Below are 23,000 nucleotides of genomic sequence, written 5' to 3'. Positions count from 1 at the left end.
AGGCATTGGTCCAGTATTCTGCACAAACAGCAAAAAGACAGACCAGCAAGGGATGGAAGAGGAAATGGTCCTTCCGCTCCCCACCCATCCACGTCCATCTCTCCGGGTGGAGTACTTCTTCCTGCTCTGGTAGAGCTGCAGCGTTATTTTCAAGTGTAGACTATACATCCAAGTAGGTTGGACTTGCCATTGGCTGTGAGGCCACGTTCCCAGGGTCTGCAGTTTGGGGAGCACCGGCTTTGAAAATTGATAAATTCTCAGGTATCGCATCCCTAGTAGGGCCTTTTTTCTGTTCCCACCCCCTTTGTATTTTGCACATTTCCTGATCTGTGGTCGAGCTGTAAGAATAGCACAGTGAACTGCCCTGTAACCCTCACCCTTATTTGCCAGTTGTTGACATTTTGCTGCTTCATTTTCCTTCTCTCATCTCTCTCACTCTCACTACTTCTCTCTCCCTCTCCTCTTGCTCTGCAGCCTCAGATACACGCCTGCATGTGTGTGTTAATGTCTGGTTTCAGGTGAACCATTTCCGAGTACGTTGCAGACATGACCATGCTCCCCTGCATCCGTCTGTGTGTGTCTCCTGATGACAAGGACATTCTCCTACATGACACGCTGGGTACACTCAGGAAGTGTATTGTTGATACGGTATTATTTCATATGTGGCCCACGGTAGAAATTTCTCAAATTGTCCCAATAATGCTCTGATTTTTTAATTACTTTAATTAATTTATTAGAGAGAGAGCACAAGCAGGGGGAGGGGCAGAGGGAGAAGCAGACTCCCCACGGAGCAGGGAGCCTGATGTGGGGCTTGGTCCCAGGACCCTGAGATCATGACCTGACACTTAACCAACTAAGCCACCCAGGCACCCCCCAATAATGCTCTTTATTGCAACAAGCATTGTCTGTGCCATGGTGGAGACCTGTGGCATGTGGTGAGGGTATGTATGAAGGAGGGACTTTCCAGTTGAGCCTTGGGAGCAGGAGCTGTCAGAAGAAGCTTCACAGAGGAGGATACCTTTGAGCAGAAGAGCTGTTTCTCATTTGGACAAGGCAGGAGGCGGGCAGAAAAGGGAAACAGGATTGGAGTGTGCGGGTGTGTGTGTGTGTGTGTGTGTGTGTGTGTGTGTGTACTTGTAAGGGGAGGGCCAGGGGCGGAAAGTGAGGGATAGTCCCCCACAAGAGGGAGGTGGGGGCCAGATTGGACCTCACTGATCTCTTAGAGAGATGGGTCTGGCTGTGGTGTGGAGAAGAAATCAAGGCAGCCAGCTTGGAAGCCATAGCCACACTTTTCCAGACTGGGGTGGTGTGTTTGCCTTTCCTAATCACCTGTGGTCTCCCTCCCAGTAGTAATATTTGTGATAATTTTTGGACAGGTGGATTGCTTGGTCATTCCAGGAAGAGTAGAATGGACTCGTGTGCCACCCTTACCTGTGTGCCACTTCTTACCCCCTACTTTTTTTTTTTTTAAGATTTATTTACTTGAGAGAGAGAAAACACGTGCACATGCAAGCGATGGGAGAGGCAGAGGGAGAGTCTCAATTAGGCTCCCTGGTGAGCATGAAGCTCCATGGGGGGCTCGATCCCAGGACCCTGAGATCATGACCTGATCCAAAATCAAGAGTTGGCCCCTTAAGTGACTGAGCCACCCACGGGCCCCTGCCCCCCACTAAGCAATGGCAGTAGGTGAGGTGGCCCAGCTGTCCCAGGGCTTCTGTCCAGTGAACTCTCACCTGCCTTGTCCACTGAGGGAAAGAAAATGCTCCCGTTAGCCAGAAGCAGATAATTGTGTTGTGTGGGGGGTAATGGGAAGAATTTGGGGTGGCAGTTGGGAGCCTCAAGTTTCCTGCGTGGTGCCTTCGCTCCCCATCTGCCGTCTCTGTCCCCCGACCTGGAGACCCGGGCGTTGGACTCCATCACCCGGAGGGGCCCTCTCCGTCCTGACAGTCAGTCATTTGGAGTGTCAGTGGCGTTGTGTCCCCTGGTTATCTTGTTTTAACTCTTCAGCTTCGGAGTTCAGAAATGCTAAGTTGGGGGAACCGCCTTCTGTTCTTGCCCTTTTCAAAAGTATATATGGAGAGGGTGACCCTGGTGGCCGGGTCTTTCCTTGTGATGCCAGGCTCGGGTACACGCTGGAGGATGCCCCTGTCCGGAGCACCGGACTTGCTGCCAGAGAGGCCCCAGCCCCCAGGGGCAGAGGGCGCAGCTGAGGCCGCCTAGCGACCCTCTCGGCAGGGGCGTTTGGGGCTGGCCTCCCGCCCTAATTCCGCCCTTTCCCTCTCGGGTTCTCTCATGATCACCGGGCCCTGCCGGGGGAGGGAAGGAACAAGAAATGGGGAGGTTTCGGGAAGGCCTGGAGATGCAGACATTTGTGGCTTCTTTTCTCTTTCAGTTGTTTGGCCTCATTGGGGGGTGTCCCACGGCTGATTAAGCCCCTAGTCCCCGCACAGCCTGTCGGGCGGAGCTCCCAGGGCGACCCTGGGCAGCCGGGGGGCAGGAGAGGGAGCCATGGTGAGAGTGTGGGGCTGCGCTTGCCTCCCCTTTACTCTGCCAGTGGCCGCCTGCTGTGGAGGGAGCCCCTGGCCCGAGAGCCCCCTTGGAAAAGCAGACGCCCTACAGCACAGCAATGGCCATTGAATGGTGACCTGTCCCCACAAAAGATGTAGGAAGTAATCACAGTGGCCTCTGAAGGCCATTCTGAGCCAGAATGTCCATTACCTGGCCAGCTCAGAGCCTTGGGGCAGCCAGAGTCTCAGTTTTGTCAAGTTTTGGCTGAAGGAAAATGAAGAAATATCCATTGATTTGCATAGTTGTGTCTTTTCTTCCAGTATATTGTAAAAGCAAAGCAGAAAGAGACTTATAAAAAAATGTAAAAATCACTCAATTCTAACACCAAGAAATACATGTTAACATTTGGGGTCTTTTTGTAATACTAGATTTGTGTCACATGTTTGACTTTACATCTGGCTGCTCTTTCTTTCTTTCTTTCTTTCTTTCTTTCTTTCTTTCTTTCTTTCTTTCTTTCTTTCTTTTTTTAAAGATTTTATTTATTTATTCATGAGAGAGAGAGAGAGGGGCAGAGACACGGGCAGAGGGAGAAGCAGGCCCCACGCAGGGAGCCCATTGTGGGACTTGGTCCTGGGTCTCCAGGATCGCACCCTGGGCCGAAGGCGGTGCTAAACCGCTGAGCCACCCAGGGATCCCCTGGCTGCTTTTTTACTTAATGAATGTACGTACTCTTTCCTCTAATGTAGTATTTAATCTCAAGAAAAGCGTTAATAAAGATAGCAGAGTCCCCTCTCCAGGGGGCTGGACTTTTTCCAGCTTCCTCTGAAATCTCTGTGCTTTGCTGATCTCCTGTCTGCCTGTCTGTCTCTTTCTCTCAGGACATCCCTCTGCCATTGTATCTACACCCTTTGCTAGGAAGGGTCTGAGCAAGCTGAGGTGGAGGCAGGGTTGCAGATCTGTAAGCCTTTTGACATTTGCAGTCAGAGAGTATTTTCTCGGGAGTTGGGGACTGTGTGAAGGAAGGAGACTCAGTCTTTAAGGAGGGAGTGTAAGCCAGCTGCATCGCCTTAAACTTGTGTGGCTCTTCTCTCTCTGCCTCCCTCTCTTCTCTTTCTGTCTCTTTCTCCTGGAGGGTGTTAGGGAGGAGCCAGCAGGCCATGGCTAGACTTCCAGCTTCATGATCCTGTGCTGAGATGCTCCAGGTCAAAGTGAGCTGTGCCTTGCAGCCAAGTGATTGGTATTAATACCCAGTAATGAAGTCATTTTAAGATCACTCTAGAACAGTGAGGAACAGGCTCGCTCTCCTCCGCCTATCAGCGATAGTAATAAGGGACTTGCTTTCCAGCCCAATGTCACAATGGCCTTCATTTGCTTTAACTGACTTCCTCATTGGGGTTGTGGGGCACCCGATGACCACATGCATCCTCTCTGGATCAACAAGGAGTCTCGGTCCCGTCCCTGGCAGAAGCATCCAGATTTCTACCCCTCTTTTTGATAGTGATGTCAGTAACAATCCCATGAGAAGCCCCTGTACCAGTCCATTTGCCAGAAGATTCTGTATTAAGTGTCAGCCTGTTTCTTTGTAACTTCTGCTTATTTCTTCTGGCCCAGCCTTGCAGAGCAACCTCCACACATGGGCCTTCCTCTGCATGGCAGCTCTCTGGGCATTTGCTTGCTAGCTGATTGGTCTTGCCTCCCAGAGACCTGGGCCATGGGTCCTTTCCTCACTCCTGCTCTGCCTTGATCGTGTTGGGATTTGGATGCTACTCTTCTAACAGAGATCTCCAAATAAACCCTCTTAGTGGTGGTGTGTGCTGGTCTACCTGGACCCCCTTTGATGCAGCACCAAAAAGCCCCATGTTTGTGGGGACACACCGAGCACTCCCCTGGGTTGTCTGATGTCAGGAAGAAAAGGAAGAAGTCCTTTTGTGCTCTTTTCTTCACATCTCTAAGTAATAAGGAGTTAGTAAAAGAGGGTTTTGTCTGGGGATGGTGACAGCAGTGGAGGGGGAAGTAGAGACCGCTGTTCTAGTCCAGATGAGCAGAGAAGCAAGCCACGCAGAACCATCTAGTCCACGAAAGTGGGGTGGCATCATGCCACCACAGCAGCCACTTCTCCAACCTTGTCTTCTTTGATGTCATTTCCCCTAATCTGTCGCTTGTATACGAATCAAAAGACAGCGTTCTCTGGCTTAAGCCACGATGGATTTGCTTGGTGGTGGTTGCAGCCTTTTCCACGTAATCTCGGAGTCTCCTTTCTGACTTTGTCTCCTTCCGAATGTAGGTGGTGCTTCCCACATTTATCCTGGAGAAGCGATCCTTGCTGGAGATGTACGCGGACTTTATGGCACACCCAGACCTGCTGCTGGCCATTACCGCGGGAGCCACGCCCGAGGAGAGAGTCATTTGCTTTGTGGAGTATTATCTCACAGCCTTCCATGAGGGCCGCAAGGGGGCCCTGGCCAAGAAGCCCTACAACCCCATCATCGGTGAGACGTTTCACTGCTCCTGGGAGGTCCCCAAAGACAGGGTCAAGCCAAAGAGGACTGCTTCCCATTCTCCTGCTGGCCACGAACACTCGGTAGCCGAGGACCCTTCCACAAGCTACAAACTAAGGTTTGTGGCCGAGCAGGTGTCTCATCACCCACCTATCTCCTGCTTCTACTGTGAGTGCAAGGAGAAGAGACTGTGCGTCAACACTCACGTATGGACCAAAAGCAAGTTCATGGGCATGTCCGTGGGGGTCTCCATGATAGGGGAAGGTAAGCCATGCCGGATGTTGCAGGGAGCTTAGCTCCGACACGGTGACGTTTATACACCTGATAGATGATTGATGAGTGTGTGGAGTTCTTTGTTTTTATTTTGTTTTGGAATTGGGGTGGGTGGTGGTAAAAAGGGACAGGTTTTGTTATTATGGGGCGAGACCCTGGTAATTTCCCAGTGGGGCCAAGGTCATAGACCAGATGGGATGCACCTGGATCTTTACTACATTTTAGCTGTGTGTGGGGGCCACCTTACATGCTATTTTTATTTTCAGCTTCGCATGAATATTAGAGTTGACTCCAAATCTGTGAAAACACATTTATGTTCATTTTCACCCATGTTCTGGCTCGCAGACAATGAGGATAATAGTGCAGCCTATTCGGAATCTGCTCATAAACATTCCCGAGGCAAATCTCTGGATTTTGCTAGAGCTTTCTGAAGCAAGAACAATGTAATCACACACTTGTGGATTGCATGGTCCTGTTTTAGCAAATAGCTGTGAATGAAGTTTATTCATTGTTTGAAGAAACCTATAATAATCCTTGTTAAACTAAAGCATCTGGGTTCGTGGTTCTTCCACTTCTCTGAGTCACAGATTCCTTTGAGACTCTGAGACTGTGGATTCCCTTCTCAGGGAAAGAAAAAAATCCAACACAAAATTTAGTTTTCAGTTTCAGGGAGTATATGGCTCTTTGGAAGCCCTTCCAAAACCACAGGAGAGAAGAACACCTCTCATTCACTTAGGGCATTTTTATTGAGTGCCTAATGGATGCTAGACATTGTGTCAGGAGCTATAGATTTTTGTTTTAGAATTTTTATTTATTCATGAGAGACATAGAGAGGCAGAGACACAGGCAGAAGGAGAAGCAGGCTCCTTGTGGGGAACCCAGTGTGGGACTCCATCTCAGGACCCTGGGATCATGACCTGAGCGGAAGGCAGACGCTCAACCACTGAGCCATCCAGGTGTCACAGGAGCTGTGGATTCTTGTATAAACAAAATAGACCAAAAAAAAAAAAAAAAAATCTCTATCCTCATTCGGTGCTTCCATTCAACTTCTATTTTACTGGTAATTTATGTTGGTTGTGTGGGAAGCTGTGAAATACTACGGAGAAAAACAAAGCAAGGGAGGGACCCGGGAGCAGTGGGGACGGGGCAGGGGGCCTTAGGAGGGATGCGATGGTGCCCCGGAAGGCCTCACACTGTGTTCCCACACGATGCCAGAGGCCCACCCGAGGCCCCAATGTGTGTACTGGTGAAGTCTTCCCTTTGATTTAGGAACAAAAGTCTGTAGGCAGGAGCTTCAGATCTCATCCTGTGGAGTTTCAGTCCTTACGCCAAGTTCCCCAAGTCCTGAGTGATTCGAAGGTGAAATGTTGGTTTGCTGGAGGTGATGGAGCGCGGAAGCCGTTCACACCTTCGGGGGGTCACTTACCACCCATGTGGGCAGGTTTTCTGGCACCTTCCCTGGAGCCTTGTTTCAAGGGTGTTTACTTCCTTAGCTCTCGTGGGGTGGTTCAGACACTCCGTGGGATTATTCTCGTCTGCTCATCCGTTTACTCGGGACGTGAATGGCACCATTCTTGGTGGCAGTGACCAGGTCTAGACAGAACTCGCTGCCCTCGGGGACTGACCTCCGCTGCATGAGTCGCGGAAGCCCAGGCACGTGCGGGAAACGGACACGTGGGTGGCGCCGATGAGACCGTAGGACGGGGCGAGGGGAGTGGGGTGCCCGGCGTTCGTAGGGCAGAGCCCAACAAGAATGCAGGCTTTGAGTGAAGGCTTGCAGGAGGTGGGAGAGGAGCCGGCGACGGCTGCACGCAGGGCGCTGCAGGAGGCAGAGCCGGACCGGAGCAGGAGGCCCGGAGGCCCCGGCGAGCAGTGGGGCTGGGGTGTTCTGGAACCTCGCTGAGGCGGCCACGGCGGAGCAGAAGGGGCCGGTCGGACAGGAGACGGGCCCCGACCACGGGGCCTGGCTCGGGGGCCTGCAAGGACTCGGCCTTCGCCCTGGGTGGCAGGTGGACGCGGTGGAGCAGCATCCCCAGGGCTGCCGGTGTTGAGCCGATGGGGTGGGGCCGGGGCCGGACAACACGGGATCCGCGATTGGCCGGAGTACGTGCTGCGTGCATGTCATGACTTCGGTCAAACCAACTGGGTTTTGAGGTACACAGAAGATTTACGCAGGTGCCTTTCTGGGGGTTCCCTGGCGCCCAGCAGAAATGCCTGCTGCCGTGTGGCAAGGGAAAGCCACGGGTTCTTCTGATTTGGTTTGGTTTTAAAGATTTTATTTATTCATTCATGAGAGACACAGAGAGAGGCAGAGACACAGGAGAGGGCGGGGAGGCTCCCTACGCGGAGCCCGACGCGGGACTTGATCGCAGCCCCTCAGGGTCATTACCTGAACCGAAGGCAGATGCTCCCCGGCTGAGCCACCCAGGCGCCCCGGGGCAGCCACAGGTTCTGGAGTAAGGGTGTCGGGCACGTACCTCCCGGCTCTGGCCCAGAAGCTGGGCGTCTGGACACCGGGGGGAGAGCTGGCAATTTTCCATGAAGGTGATTTGCACACCCAGTGATGGGGGAGGATTCCTCGGTCAGTGAAAGTGCACTCTGTTCCCAGCATCCACCTCGGGGCGGGCTCCCGTGAGGAGGGGGGCCAGGGTGTACAGCCGCCCGCCCCACGGCCGCCTTGCCACGCTCGCCCCGCGCTCCCGCACCTTCCCCCCCTGGCCCTCCTTCCCGGCTTCTCTGCTACCTGCTCTGTCCTGTGCTCCTTCACCCAGCGGCTACCTTGGCCTCCGTTCCTGTCCCCTGGAACTTCACTTTCTCTCATTGGTGCTGGTGGTGGAGTGAAGGTATCTCAAGGGTGGGCCTGTGACGTGGGGTGTTCGCCCCCGGACGCGGACAGGGAGGGCCCGGGGCCTTCCGTTCACTTGGCGCAGCCCCGGGCAGCCCCAGAGCCCTTCACGCGCCGGGCGGAGGTCCTGTAGCACCCCGAGGGCCTCGCTGTGGCCGCCGCCGCCCCCAGAGCAGAATTAGAGTCTGGGCTCCCTGTTCCACCTGCTCGAAAATTCTCCTTAGAACTCTCAGTGGAGGGCTGGAATCAGAAAGGAATACCTGGGGACACTAGGAGGGCCCTCCCCGGCCATAACCCTTCCTGGCCACCAGGGCATTCCCACTCGATGGGCCCGGGAAGGGTCAGGGGCCGACCACTGGCTCCTTCTTGTGAGGCCTTGTTCCCCTGAATCCTTTCAGTAGCTACCTCCCCCTTTCATGTTAGTTAAATGCACGCTCTGTAGTGCCCAGGAAGCGTTTTCCCAGAAAATACTTTTTAAGACCCCAAGTTTTGGAGCAAAAGGTTCTGGTTCCTGTACTCAGAGCTCCTTTGCGGGGGTTGGGGGAGTTGGGAAGCCAGGATGTTTTTCTTTTCCTCACTCATTCCTTGTACTGGTCTAGCACATTCCATGAATTTGTTTGACTGGGTCTGATGTAACGTTTTCTTTCCCCACCCCTCATTTTATTTTTATTATTATGTTTTAAGATTTTATTTATTTATTCATGAGACACAAAGAGAGGCAGAGACACAGGCAGAGGGAGAAGCAGTCTCCCTGTGGGAAGCTTGATGTGGGACTCGATCCCAGGACCCCGGGATCACGGCCTGAGCTGAAGGCAGACGCCCAACCACTGAGCCACCCAGGCCCTCCCCCTCCGCCCCCTCATTTAAAAAATTAGATCTTAGGGGATCCCTGGGTGGCTCAGCGGTTTGGCGCCTGCCTTTGGCCCAGGGCGCGAGCCTGGAGTCCCGGGATCGAGTCCCATATCAGGCTCCCGGCATGGAGCCTGCTTCTCCCTCCTCCTGTGTTGTGTCTCTGTCTCTGTCTCTGTCTCTCTCTCTATGTCTATCATAAATAAATAAATAAATCTTTAAAAAAAATTAGATCTTAGACGGGTCCACAGGAAATTTTTCTATGTAGATACAGGGACTAATCTGTTAAAGCATTGCCTTTAGGCCATGCCACATGTGGCTACCATCAAATGCCACTATACAGTGCTGCATTACTCCTGGAATTCCCTGAGGTTCAGCTCAGAGGCCGCCGCCCCCTCAGATCCCTCGGCCCTGGCCCTGGCACTCAGACCCCTCGCTGAGACACACTGTTCAGTCAACACCCAACCCCCCCCCCCCCCGGGACGGGGGGAGCCGAGGTGCATTCAGCTGCTCTTGAAACCCGCTCCCCCACAAACTCCAGAGCCAGAGCCCAGGAAATGACACAGCTTCTTAATTGAGTCTGTGGGGAAAGGCAATTAGTTCCAGCGAGAGAAGTGACACATTGGCTCGGTGCTGGGGAGCACCGACACCACCAGGCCTGCAGACCTGTTCCCCAGAGTGACTTTCTGTGATCTGGTTCTCCCCAGAGGCAACGTCCAACTGGGATATTTTGGTTCTTCCGATTGAGATTGGGTATGAAATTGTTTTAAATCTATCAGTTTGAAAATCTTAATGCTTTGCCTTCTGTTTATTGGTAAAACAATCTGTGGGATTTAAAGTGGAAACCTTGCCGCTTGAAGACTAACCACAGTGTGGAAGTATTGATTATCTAGCATTTTTTGGCTTCTCTCATCTCTTAGGCTAATTAAAAAGGAACTTTCATTTGCAAGCCCATCTGTAAGTGTAGTTTTTTAATATAGTCTTTTATACATATTAGAGACAGATTGTTTTTAATGCAGCCCTGAAAAAAGAGTTAGTACTGAGAAGGCATAATTGCAGGTGATTAATGACAAAGCACACATTTATGGATTTTCAGAGAAGAGCCAAAGGAGTGTGGTCTCCCCACTGCTTTCATACCAGCCCAGCTTTGGGGCTCACTGATTTCTGTGGACCTCAGGTTTGCAAGAGATTTTTCTTTTTTTCTTTTTCTTTCTTTCATTCTCTTTTTCTTTTTTTAAAATAGGCTCCATGCCCAGGGTGGAGGCCAACACGGGGCCTGAACTCATAAGTCTGAGATCGAGAGTCAGACACTTAGCCAACTGAACCACTGCGGTGCCCTGAGAGACATTTTTCTAAAGATGAGTGGGAAGAGGATTCCTCCCACCTATCTCTTCATCCCCTGTGTGCATAACCCACCGCCACTTTGTGATTCACTCTTTATTCCCAAATGGAAATAACTGCTGCTCAGAGTTCACCCACCAAGAGAGCCGCTCCAGAGAGCAAGGAGTAGTTAGGATATAAAATCTGCAGGATGCTGGCTGTGAGTCAGGTGGATGCTTTTAACTGAGTTCTAGAATCACCTTCTTTCCACCACAGCCCTATGAGGTAGGGATGCCATCATCCCTGTGTCACAGATAAGGAAACTGAGGCTCAGAGAGGTTAAGGTCACCAGGCTGGTGAGCGACTGTGGGTTTGGAAGGCCCCTCCTCAGAGATCTCTATCTCATCCAGCTCTTTATGAAAACTTGGGCCACATTGTCCATGTAGATATGTTGTAAAGAAAATATCAGCTGTGCAACCCTACCTCACAAAGGTTATATTTGTGAATGAGGTCAGGAAGATACAGCCCATGGATGCATCTGGAACTCGTGGATGTGTGACCCCAGCCTGCAGGGAGGCTGCTGGCGAGCCCGAGGGGACTCCCAGCCAAGGACTGGCAGGGCTAACCACCCAGGGACACCGTAGCCGTCGGAGCGGAGGTGGTGCTCTCAAGGACACCTTGGCCACCAAGGAAGGGTTTGACTGCTGCTACTATCAAGTAGCCCGTCAGCGCGGAGGGCAGGGAGGGGGAGACAGGGAAGCCTCTTCTCCAGGACGTCAGAGGCAGGCTGGCCAAGGACCTGGTGGCCTCCTCTGCAGGGTCCCGGGGTCCCCTCCGCACTGCCACAGGTCCAGAGACCTTGCGAATGGGGCTGGCCCCAGAGGGACCAGGAAACTTGTGGGTAGAACTGGACCAGGGAGGGAAATCCGAGATGGCCTCTCTCTTCTCAGCTTTTCCTTCCGATTCTTCTTGCCTGTTGGTGTCCTACGTGTCTGGTATTAGCTGCGATTTTCCACTTGCTCTAGACTGTCACCTCAAGCGTCCAAATTTGAGAAAGTCAGACACACCAAGTGGGCTTTGGAACCAAAAGTGTATCGGCCCTGGCTGTTCTCCAGCGGTCCTGATCAGACTGTGAGAAGTGAGCTAGCAAAGTGTTCATTCCCTCGCCAGACACACCGTCCCCCGCACCGTGTGTGTACGGGGCAGGGCCTCGAGGCACATCTGGGGAGTCTACTCACCGCCTGGTAGAAGGAGGGACGAGGGTCCTTGTGAGGGCATTAGCTGGCCTGGGGCCTTTACGTTCAGGGAGATGCATTAATTCAGTCCTGAGCGCGAAAGTAAGGTGAAGTGGGGCAGAGGTCCGTTCCGCTGGTCAGTGTATTTGGCATAGTAGGGCCAGGCTATTTGTGTGTTCGTGTTACATATACTCAATTACACTCCTGGGGGTGGGGAGAGGGAGATTGATTGAGATTTAATTGCTGCCGTGATCTCCATCCTCTGGCCCTGCCCGCGTGATTGAGAGTGACCCCAAATCTGTTTCTCCCTGATGGCCTCAGCTCACGCATGTGCCCCTGTGCGTGAGCATCCTTCTACCCTGGGGGTGATCGAGACCCCTACACACATGTGAGCATGTCAGCCTGGATTTCCAGGCCGGTTCTGTGTGTCTGTGGGTTGGCAGAAAGGACTTTACTGGAGTTCATGGAGGGCCATGTGCTGGTTTCAGATGAGCGGGGTGGGCTATCCGTAGACCGTGGCACATCGGTGAGTAAGGGAATGTTCAAGGTAAGTTGAGCTGTAGCTGTGCGCACCTTCGCACGGCCTTTAGAAGCGCAGCCTGCAGGACATACTCTCTGTATGTCCTCAGACCCCCTGGCCGGCTCATCTGTGCTACGGTCTCTACTGGGCAGAGTCTGGCTCTCGTTGATACAAATGCTTGTCTAGCCTAAGAGGGAAGTGCTGGCCAACCAAATTACTTAACCTGATATTCAATTTCCTCATCCTTACTTAAAAGTGCCACATAGAGTCGTCATGAAACTTAACGGAGATAACAGGTAGGGAGCCCCCAGGAGTGCCCGGCAGCCAGGAAGTGCCAACACACATGGGCGCCACTGACTCCACTCTTCGCTCTTTCCAGTGGAGGAACAGGGGTCCCAGGGCAGAGACACCACCAGGGAGGGGCTGAAGGGCAGCGCTTCCTTCCCAAGATGCACAGTGTACCTGCTGACGGCCAGGCTGGGAACGGGCAGGGATAGAGGCCAGGGATGTGTGCAGGTCTCTGAGCCCCGGGGCTGGGGCACGAGGCTGAGAAGGTGCCTTGCACACAACACATCTCAGCCCGTAGCCTGGTTCTCGGGGCCTCTGCCAGCCCGTAAGGGCCTCAGAGCAGGCCACAGCGAGGGCTGGATGTCAGCCCCCTTTCACCTTGTGTAGCACAAAAGCTGTACAACAGCCGTGGGGGAGTTTGTGCATTTAAAGCCTGGTCTTGTCAGCCTTTGAGAACTTGATGAAAACTGTGACCCCTTCCCCTAGAAGATAGACAAACCCACACCGTTTTTGCATTGTTCCAGAGGACTAAGACCTCTGCACACTAATGCTTGGATCCCGGGCTGGAGAAGCCCTGACCTAGAGGCAGGTTGCTCATGTAGCTAGTTCCTGCCCCAGGTTGCTGACAGCTGAGTACAGTCTGAGTTCTCCAACTTCATGAGAATCTTGAAACTGTCTCTTGCTCTCAGGAAGCAGGCTAAAACTCCCGTACGTGCTACTTCAAAGCTTAGCAGAAGGTCCGGCCCCTGCCGAATTGGCCAGCCTGCACACCTACCTACACCAGCCCCCTCCGTTGTGCACATGGGCCCTTCCCCTCAGCCCTTTCCTGCTCACCAGGCTCCTTCCCACCACAGCCCCTTTGCATATGCCCTCCCCTATGACCTTCTCAACTCTTACCCGGTCCAAACATCCCTTCCTTAGGGAGAATTCTGTTTTCAGGTCAACTCCTACCGGAGGGCTCCTTGGCACCAGGCACTTCTCCCTCCTGCCTTTATCACAGTTGGTGATTAAGGTCCACCTTTCTGTTCTCCTTGGAGGAGGAAAGTGGGTCCGTTCACTGTTGTATTCACAGCACTTCGCACAGTGTCTGGCACCCACTAGGGGACTCGATAAATAAATACATGGCTGGTGAGTGGCTGACCTTTGCGGAGGTAGGAGACATGGCGTCTGTTGCTGGAGGCTGTTTGGTTTGTCATCTTTGTGTCTTTTGATCCCCAGCTGTCCTCTTCTTGTGTGCCTGACTCTTTCCTCCTCTCTCCCTGGAGGTGTGCTGAGGCTCCTGGAACATGGGGAGGAGTACGTGTTCACCCTGCCCAGTGCCTACGCGCGGTCCATCCTCACCATCCCATGGGTGGAGCTGGGAGGAAAAGTCAGCATCAGCTGTGCCAAGACTGGGTACTCGGCCACAGTGATATTCCACACGAAGCCTTTTTACGGAGGGAAAGTCCACAGGTAGGAGGCGGTCAGGGAGCCTTTGTGTTTGCCTTCACACCATGCCCTTTCTTTCCGCCTTAAGAGCTTGGGTTCTAGCCACGAGATGAATTGAAAATCAAGATCAAGTTGACAGATCTTTTTAAAAATAATGCCTCTTTCCACCCCAGCCCCATCACGTGGCAGTTTTTTTTTTTTTTTTTTTAAGTCCTCCCCAGTCTACACTTATAATAGTGAGATCCTTTGGTGCAACCCTACCTTCAGCAGAGAATGAAAACTGCTTCCATGTGTTATGATAATCTTTCCCTTCTGAGGCCACAGCCTCTTTACTCTGCCCTGAAGCAGTTCAGACACTGTGAGCTCAGACACTGCCTAAGAGCTCTTTTTTTTTTTTTTTTAAAGATCTTATTTGAGAGAGAGAAAGAGCGCAAGCAGGGTGGCAGTGGGGAGCAGAGGGAGAAGCAGACTCCCAGCTGAACAGGGAGCCTGACGTGGGTCTCAATCCCAGGACCCCGGGATCATGACCTGCCAAAGGCAGATGCTTAACTGACTGAGCCACCCTGGTGCCTCCTGAGAACTCATTTCACATTAAGTTGGTTCCATTAAATATCCAGAACCCCGTATCATCTATGAGATCAGGACTACTTTAGAATCTGGGAAAGCCCGATCCTAAGAAATTAAAGATAAAGTCTGCTGTTGGAGGGAAGCATTAAGTTGTTTTCATTGCTGCAGTTACAGGTTACTGTATAAGCAAGCCCCATCTTGGCCTTTTCTCTTCGGAACTGAGTTCTATATGGTGTTCATATGAGGGCAAGGGGACGCCCGCGGTGGCTGTTTTTGAGCACACACTCAGGCTTGCAAGAGCTGACTGTGTACGTTTCTTCATAACTCCTCAGTCCCTCAGGCCATGTCAGTAGCTTGAGATCACCTGGGGTCAGGGGACACCCCCAAAGGTGGCAAATGCTACAGAGCAGGTGTTTTTCCCTTTGGAGGGCCAGTTGTTAAACCTTTGCCAGCACACCACTAGCACCCTTCCACTACATGCAGCCAGAAGATTCCTGATGCCACCTGCAAGCCTTTGCCTGGGCACCTGGGAGCCATGGCCGTGTTCAGGCTCGGAGAATGAGCTTCCAAGCATGTGTTTGAAAACCGAGTTCAGCCTGAGCTGGGCCATTAGAAAGAGGGGAGTTTAGCTCCTTCCTATTCTTGGCTGCTTCGGAGCAGGCTTTCCTGTTTCCGCTGCATTATTCTGACTGAGCAGCTCGCTTGAAGGTGGAGAGGAGGTGGGATCTGCTTTTTCCCAAAGCTGGAGACCTGGAGCCTGCTCAGGCCAGGCAGCAGAAGCGGGGAGGCCCTTTTGAAGGAGGTCCCTCAGAGCCACTGCTGGGAGGAGGATGGTGTTCACTCAATGCCGAGAGTCAAGGTTTTGCCCAGCCTTTGTTCAGAGGAAAGTCCGGATGCCAGGATAAACGTTTCCCTCCTTTTTCTTTTCTTTTTCTTAAAGGTTTTATTTATTCATGAGAGATACAGAGGCAGAGACATAGGCAGAGGGAGAAGCAGGCTCCCTGCGGGACTTGATCCCAGGACCCTGGGATCACAACCTGAGCCAAAGGCAGAGGCTCAACCAACTGAGCCACCCAGGCACCCCTCCCTCCTTTTTCTATGTGATCTCAGGTAGATCATTCTCGGTATACTCTCTGGCCCCATTGGTGGTTAAAATGTAGCACTATTCAATACTATTTTAGGGGGGAGAAGTATATGCTTTGCTTCTATTGAATTACTTGATTTCCATCCTAAATAGTAACATATCATCCCTTTGTGTGTTTATCAAAATTAAGAAATTAACTTGGCTATATTGCCGTGAACTAACCTACAGACCTCATTCGCATCTCACTGTTTTTCTACCAATGCTTTCTTTTTCGGATCAAGAATATTAGGTCTATATTTTAAGAGCTAGTCTTTAAACAAAATGGCAAAAAAATAAAATCCTTCCTCCTTGCTACCCCATAAAAAAGAATCCCTTTTGAATTGTGAGTCTCTGTTTTGATAATCTTGCAAAGCATGTTTACTCGACTCATTCATTCATTCAGGGTCACAGCAGAAGTGAAACACAACCCAACCAACACCATTGTCTGCAAAGCCCACGGGGAGTGGAACGGTACTTTAGAGTTCACATACAACAGCGGAGAGACCAGGGTCATCGACACAACCACGCTGCCAGTGTACCCCAAGAAGATCAGACCTCTGGAGAAGCAGGGGCCCATGGAGTCCAGGTGGGAACCAGGCGAGGTGTTGCTTCCAGGCTTAGTTCTCCTCAGCACCTGATCAGGCGATGGAGAAGTCTCTCAACACTCAGCTAATAAAAACGGGCCAGGGATAGTGTTCATGTCACTCATTTAGATACTTGAGCTTCTCATTCCATGTGGCTTTGGAGTAGATCCTTTGTAGCTTTCAGTTTAGTTCTTCTATAGAGTGGTGTGTTGTGAGGATAGTCTACAGTAGACTTCTAATGCCTGTCCTAAAAGAGTTTGTCGACTCAGCTGGTCTGTTGCTTGATTGCATAGTTAAATACAGAGTTGCTGGGAATCAAAGAACTGTGTCTAGAAGCAATGAGCTACTATTTTTTGCTCACTAGATTAGTGACATGATCAAAAAAAAAAATCAGCAGTGGCCAGGATGTGATAAAATCGACACTCTGTACCCTACACTTATAATAAGAGTGTATGCAGTGTAGCTTCAAGTTCATGAATTCACTTTAATTTTGTATTCCATCTTTGGGAATCTATTCTGAAGGAAAATTCTCAAATTCAGAAAAGGTTTCAAATATAAAGCTGGGTATTTTTTTCTAAAAAGAAAACTAAATCATAAAGAAGAAGAAACCACTTACTTGTTCAACAGTAAGAAAATAGTTAAATTATGGAGAATCCACCCAATTAGTATGTCTATTCCCTGGTATGAGTATAATGCAACCACTTAAAATAATGTTTATGCAGATGCAGAAGCAGAATCTTCTTAGAATATGCCTTTTTAATTTTTTTATTCAAGGGGGTTAGCAAACTATGGCCTATGGGCCATGTCCAACCCATGGCTGATTTTTACAAAAATTTTCTGGGACCACAGCCATGATCATTAATTTACATATGGTTTATGGCGGCCTTTCTGTGGCATTTAAGAAGTTGTGATCAAGACCATATGGCCTGCAAAGCCTGCAATGTATACTATCCAGCCTTTTTTTTTTTTTTTTAAAGATGTTATTTATTCATGAGAGACACAGAAAAGCAGAGACATAGGCAGAGGGAGAAGCAGGCTCCCTGCGGGGAGCCCAGTGTGGGACTTGATTCCAGGACCCTGGGATCACACCCTGAGCCAAAGGCAGATGCTCAGCGACTGAGCCACCCAGGCACCCTACTATCTAGCTTTTTATAGAAAATGTTTGCCAACCTATTTTATCTTTGGCGTCTAAACTTGGGACTACTAGCTTTTTTTTTTTTTTTTTTTTAAGATTTTATTTATTTATTCACGAGAGACACATAGAGAGAGAGGCAGAGACACAGGCAGAGGGAGAAGCAGGCTCCATGCAGGGAGCCCAACATGGGACTTGATCCTGGGTCTCCAGGATCACACCCTGGGCCAAAGGCAGGTGCTAAACCACTGAGCCACCCGGGCTGCCCGGGACTACTAGCTTATGATGAGACTACTAATGGGGATCCAGCCCTTGAGAGCATCTCCACCTTGGATGTCCTTGTGCCCAGTTTTCCCCTCAGCTCTAGATGTGTCTTGAGGATGGGGGTGATGAAAAGCCCATGATTTGACCTCCCCTCACTCTTTCCTTCCCTCTCCTCACTGTTTTGGCCAGTTGGACCTGGCTCCATAGTCCAGTTCCAGAAGTTTCTCCTGCTGTAAATTGGGAACCAAAGCACTATTCTCCCTGGGGCTGTGTATGGTGGGACTCAGGACAGGTGTGCAGGCTAGCTTCTAGCAGGAGCTTGACCCTTGTCAGCTGCCGGTTCTGACTCTCTTCAGCAGGGGCTGCTTGTTGTACCCACTTTGTTGGCAGCCCTGTCAGCCTTTTCTCAGGTTCATCATGCCAATGCTCAAGGCGTCCTGCAATGAATAAATGAGGCAGAGAAGTAATTTTCCATTTAGATGTGGGCAACATGATGGATTCTGCCACATAAACACACATGCCCATTCCCCCCAGTCTAGAACTCCTAATACTGGGTACCCCTTTGGCTCAGCAGCCATTGTTCATATATATCAGCTTGCTGGTATATGAACCCTGGGCGCATCACCTTACATGGATCTTATTTCTCTCTTTAAAATGAGAATGGTAATATAGCGTCCATACCATTGGGTTGCTGTGATGATGAAGTGAGCTAATATATATAAAATGTTAAAAATATGACATGCATTGTATCTGCTGTTATTGTTGTTTGTGATCATAGTAGTATTAATGCTGCGTACTACTGCTATGCATACTAGATTCCGCTCCTAGATACTGAGAGAGGCCTGCTACTCAGGACAAGAGGGGGCTGGAAACTTGGGATCTTGTTGGCCCTGGGTTCTAATCCTGGCTCTAGGGGTCTTTGAGGGACCTAGAATGCACTCCCCCTTCCTAAATGCCCTCCCACCTTGGCTCTGGCCCCCTTGCTGAGAACTGCCCCTGTCAAGCCAGCTAGCCCTGCCTGACCACTCCCTCTCCTCCATTCCTTCCCAGGAACCTCTGGCAGGAAGTGACCAGATACCTGCGGCTGGGGGACATTGATGCTGCCACCGAGCAGAAGCGGCGCCTGGAGGAGAAGCAGCGGGTGGAGGAACGAAAACGGGAGAACCTGCACACGCCATGGCAGCCCAAGTATTTTATCCAGGAGGTAACTCTGCCACCTGTCTTTGGGGACTTGTCCCAAGTGAGGGGCAAGTGGGTTTGTCTTGCAATGCGGCAGTTTGGATGGATGAGGTTGGGGCAGAGGAGGGCCTGAGAAGGTTTGGGGCGGCTTTACTCTGGCTCCAGCTTTGGGCCAGGCTGTCCTTTGGGTGGAAGTGAGTGCCTGACACTTCCTCCCTCACATCTGCCTTCATAACAGCCCAGCAGCCTGACAGGGAGTGCAAGGAATGAATGGGGTGGAGATCTGGATGCTGTCTGACTTAAAAAACAGAAACAAAACCCAAAACACAACCCCTGCTATTTGATCATTAGTAACAAATTAGCCATGAAGCATCTGGAATGAGCCAAATGGGATAGACATGCCAGGAAGGACGAGCAGGAGTCCTGTGTGCTCAGTGCTGCTGCTGTCACCCAGAAAAGGGACACTGGAAGGCAGTAGTATCCACCAGTTTGCCCCCACTGAGCAAGTGCGCAAGGTACTCTGTGCCCTGTTGAGGCTCTTAGGCTTTTTTTTTTTTTTTTCTTGGCTCTTAGGCTTTTGAAGTTGTTTGTGGAGCAGTTGGGAAGATTTCTGAGGACAGAATTGGAAATGATGGAAGTGTTGACTTAGGGGCAGGAACAGAGTGGCTGCTGTTCTCCCCACAGGCAGGATCTAGGGCTGGGTGATAGAGACTTCAAGGTTGGATTCTGGTTCAGACAGGAAGCCTGCTGGGTAGACTGCTGTATCAGGCTCTGAGTGAGAACCATGACTGAAAGCCTTGCCTAGGTGAGGTGAATCTGTATTCGCCAGGGTTCTCCAGAGAAATGACAGAAACTGAAGCATTAGATGTAAATATATAGAGATTTATTATGAGAAGTTGGCTCATGAGATTACGGAGGCAGGAAAGCTCAGGATCTGCCGTTTGCAAGCTGAAGACCTTGGGAAAGCCAGTGGTATAATTCAGTTCAAGTCCAAAGGCCTGAGAACCAGGGAAGCCAGTGGTATAAATGCCAGTCCAAAGAAAGGCAGGAGAAGATGAGCTATCCCAACTCAAGAAGTGAGGTAGTTTAAAAAGAAAAGGGTGAGTGAATTCCTCCTTCTTCTACCTTTTTTTTTTTTGTGTTCAGGCCCTCAATGGTTTGGATAATGCTCTCCCACTCTGGGAAGGAAATCATCGTGACTGAGGTGCTTCTCTCACCTGGAAACACCCTCACAGACATATTCAGAGAATGTTTAATCTCAGCACCATGGCCAATTGAGTTAACACATAAAATTAACCATTATAAAATCCTTCAAGGATCCTTTTGTGAGTAGATCTGGTCTCTTTGAGACAACTAGCTTGCCTGGCTTCTGTGAAAAGTTGGACATAGAAAAACCCAAAAGATGACAACAACAACAAAAACCCCACAGTCTTCTTCCTGGATTTAATAAAACCCAGTATGTTCATAACAGAAAGCTTGAGGGTATGTAAAGAATAAAAATCATCCCAATACCAGAATTGTTACCATTCAATACATTCCCTTCCAGTTAAACCCCAGATTGTGTATACCATTTTGGTATACTATTTGGTATCATTTATTTTGTGTGCTGATTTGTGACTGCTACCTGCTGAAGAGAGCCATGGTTGGGCACTCCCCTCCAGGCTAGTGGGCTGTAAATCACTGGTTTGGGTAGATTCCTCACAGGCAGGCCTTGCCTTCTCTCTCCTGTCCATTGATTGAACACCCTCTTTTCTCCACTTGCCCAGCTGAGAAGTCTTCATAACGTGTCTCCTTCCTTCTCTTACAGGGTGATGGCTGGGTATACTTCAATCCTCTTTGGAAGGCACACTGATGGGGTGGAGGTGCAGAGCTTTCAGAGAGAGCCGTTTTTGTAGGAATTAAAGTGGTACGGTATCAAGTTTCTGCTGGTGTTCACTGAGACCTCTTGATATCATTCAAGAAATGGTACCTGAACGAGAAATGATATACTGTGAAAAATGCACCACCAAAACTACTATAGGATTGAATTTATTCAAGAGCCATTTGGGGCATATGTGTGTACACAGGTCTGTGTGTGAGCCGTCACTACTGTATGTTCACACACATGCACTATATACACATGTCTGCTGGGTATTATTACACATGTAAATACTGCACTTACCAAGATTTAAGTGGGTAATTATGAGCTCCTTTTTATCAATGAGGTTTGAAGTTTTCTATTTTTCACTTTGCCAAAAATGTTTTGCACTCACAAAAGTATTCTCATTTAGTCATCTGTCAACAAAAGTGAACTGGCATGGGCCAGTTGATGTCCATATGGTAGAAAGTGGCTCATTCCTGGTAGAAGTGTAGGTGGCTATCACTTCACAATTACTGTTGTGATTCCCATCTCCCTACCCACTTTAGCATTTTGTTTGTCCTTACTCAAGAAAAATAAACTATTTCCTGTTGGATGTCATGTGGGCAAGGAAGCTGTTAAAGGTTTATGCCAGACCCTTCCAAAATGGAGCACCTTGGGAAAACCAGACCCACTGTGGAATCTTGCCCCAGAGTCTTTCTCACGTGCAAAGCATTAGTTATACGTTTTTCAGAAGCTGCTTCTTGGACAGTAGAAAACAAGTCAGATGAAGACTTCACTACTTTTGTGATGAAAAGGGCTTTAGAAGTTCAGTACACGCATGCACATACAAAACTGCACCACCACAGCTTCAATTTTGTGTTTAGTTTGGGGAAAGAGAAAAGAATTTCCAATGGATTTTTTTAAAGTGCACCTCGCTGGTTTGACCCAAACTCTGCAAGGAAACCACTGTGATTAAATGACACACATATAAAGACTGCAAAAGCGTTCCATGGTTTCAGTTGAATTTCAGTTCTCAGCCTTTACAAATGAGGTCAAGACATGACTAGAATATAAAGCAAGGAAAAAATGAAGTATTTGATTTTTTTCTCAATGCTTAATTTATTTTTTACTGTGCCACTCAGAATATTTATAAAATCCAGTAGCATGAATGCTTCTCTGTAGTAATAATGATTTTGTGCCTTTTGTCTGCTTTCTTAAGACCAATTGTTCAATTTGTAGATATTAGACAAATATATTTCGATTGAGTACTATACCTGTGTGTCTGTATTTTATTTTTAGGGATTCAAAATTTCAGTTGGAACTAGTGACTCCGAATGAGCTCAGATTTTATTAGTTAGATATTGCTAATTTGATGTGAACAGCAATCACATTCAGATCAAAACATTGTTTTAAACACAATAAAAATATCCATCAGATAAATATTATTTATGGAAATTTTGTGACCAGTTCATATGAACATGTAACTCTTATCTAGTGAATGTTCTGGTTTGTAAGAAGTTACTACCAGCCAAAGTCCTAATGTAGGCCTGTTCAGGTTCATAGGAACCATTTTATTTCTGAGAAGGAAAGTAGAATAAATGCTATTTTGAGGGAGAAAATCCTCAATAAGACTGCAAAATAATCACTATGGTGTGTTTCAGATTTTTCCAGTCTTACATTATACCAGAGCATAAACCATCTGGTAAATTAAAAATGAGCAAAGTTAACTTTCTTTTGTTTTTGGTGGGAGAGAGTTCAGTTTGCCTTTTAAGAAAATTATGAAATATATACAGAAGATTTATATAAAGTATATTATAGTTCCAAGAGTAAATACTCATGTACCCAGTGCTTGCTTGAGTGAAGACACCCAAATTTGCTAGTATTTGTGTCCCTACAAAATTGTATCCCCCTCCTTAACCATAGGGGTAACACTTCCACTGTCCTGATTCTTGGAGTAATTTTTTTTTTTTTAAATCACCACATATGCTGTATGTATTTATAAAGAGCATACTTGGTTTTGCCTGTTTGAGCTAACATTTTGTTCACAGGTCAATCTATGTTATGAATTACTCTGTTCACTTTCTTATTCTTTTTTGCTGAATTCACATTTTGTTTTATTCTTTCATTGTGGCAAAATATGTAAGGAACATAAAATTTACCATTTTTGCAGTTTTTAAGTATACAGTTCAGTGGCATTAAGTACATTCCCAGTATTGGGTAACCAGCACAACCATCTATGTCCATAGTTTCCATCTTCCCAGATTCAGGTTCCCTGCACATTAAACAACGATTCCACATTCCTACCTCCCATCTCTGCAACCATTAACAACTACCATTTTACTTTGTTTTTATTAATTTGACTACTGTAAGTACCTCATGTAAGTGGGATCATTCTATATATATCCTTTTGTGTCTGGCTTATTTTACTTGCCATAAAATGTTCCCCAAGTTCATCAGAATTTCCCTTTTTTTAAGGTTGAATAATATTTATCATATGTAAATATACCATATTTTGTTCATCTCTTTACCTATATACATGAACATTTG

General features: G+C 48.9%; 1 protein-coding gene across 3 annotated transcripts in view; it reads left to right on the top strand.

Moving 5' to 3' along the window:
* Window positions 1-21,724, top strand: part of OSBPL10 (oxysterol binding protein like 10) — a 295,297-nt gene extending 273,573 nt beyond the window's left edge. For all 3 annotated transcript variants that reach the window (XM_077865546.1, XM_077865545.1, XM_077865547.1), the window contains 5 exons: window positions 4,793-5,270; window positions 13,602-13,788; window positions 15,858-16,040; window positions 18,485-18,638; window positions 20,421-21,724. In XM_077865546.1, coding sequence (XP_077721672.1) covers window positions 4,793-5,270; window positions 13,602-13,788; window positions 15,858-16,040; window positions 18,485-18,638; window positions 20,421-20,465 — 1,047 coding nt within the window. In that variant the 3' untranslated portion in view covers window positions 20,466-21,724. The remainder of the gene's footprint in view (window positions 1-4,792; window positions 5,271-13,601; window positions 13,789-15,857; window positions 16,041-18,484; window positions 18,639-20,420) is intronic.
* Window positions 21,725-23,000: the final 1,276 nt, after the last annotated feature.

Source organism: Canis aureus, chromosome 22 (assembly GCF_053574225.1).
Source record: "Canis aureus isolate CA01 chromosome 22, VMU_Caureus_v.1.0, whole genome shotgun sequence".
Taxonomy (NCBI): Eukaryota; Metazoa; Chordata; class Mammalia; order Carnivora; family Canidae; genus Canis; species Canis aureus.
The sequence above is the reverse complement of the archived record's forward strand: the minus strand, read 5'-3'. Positions and strand labels throughout refer to the sequence as shown.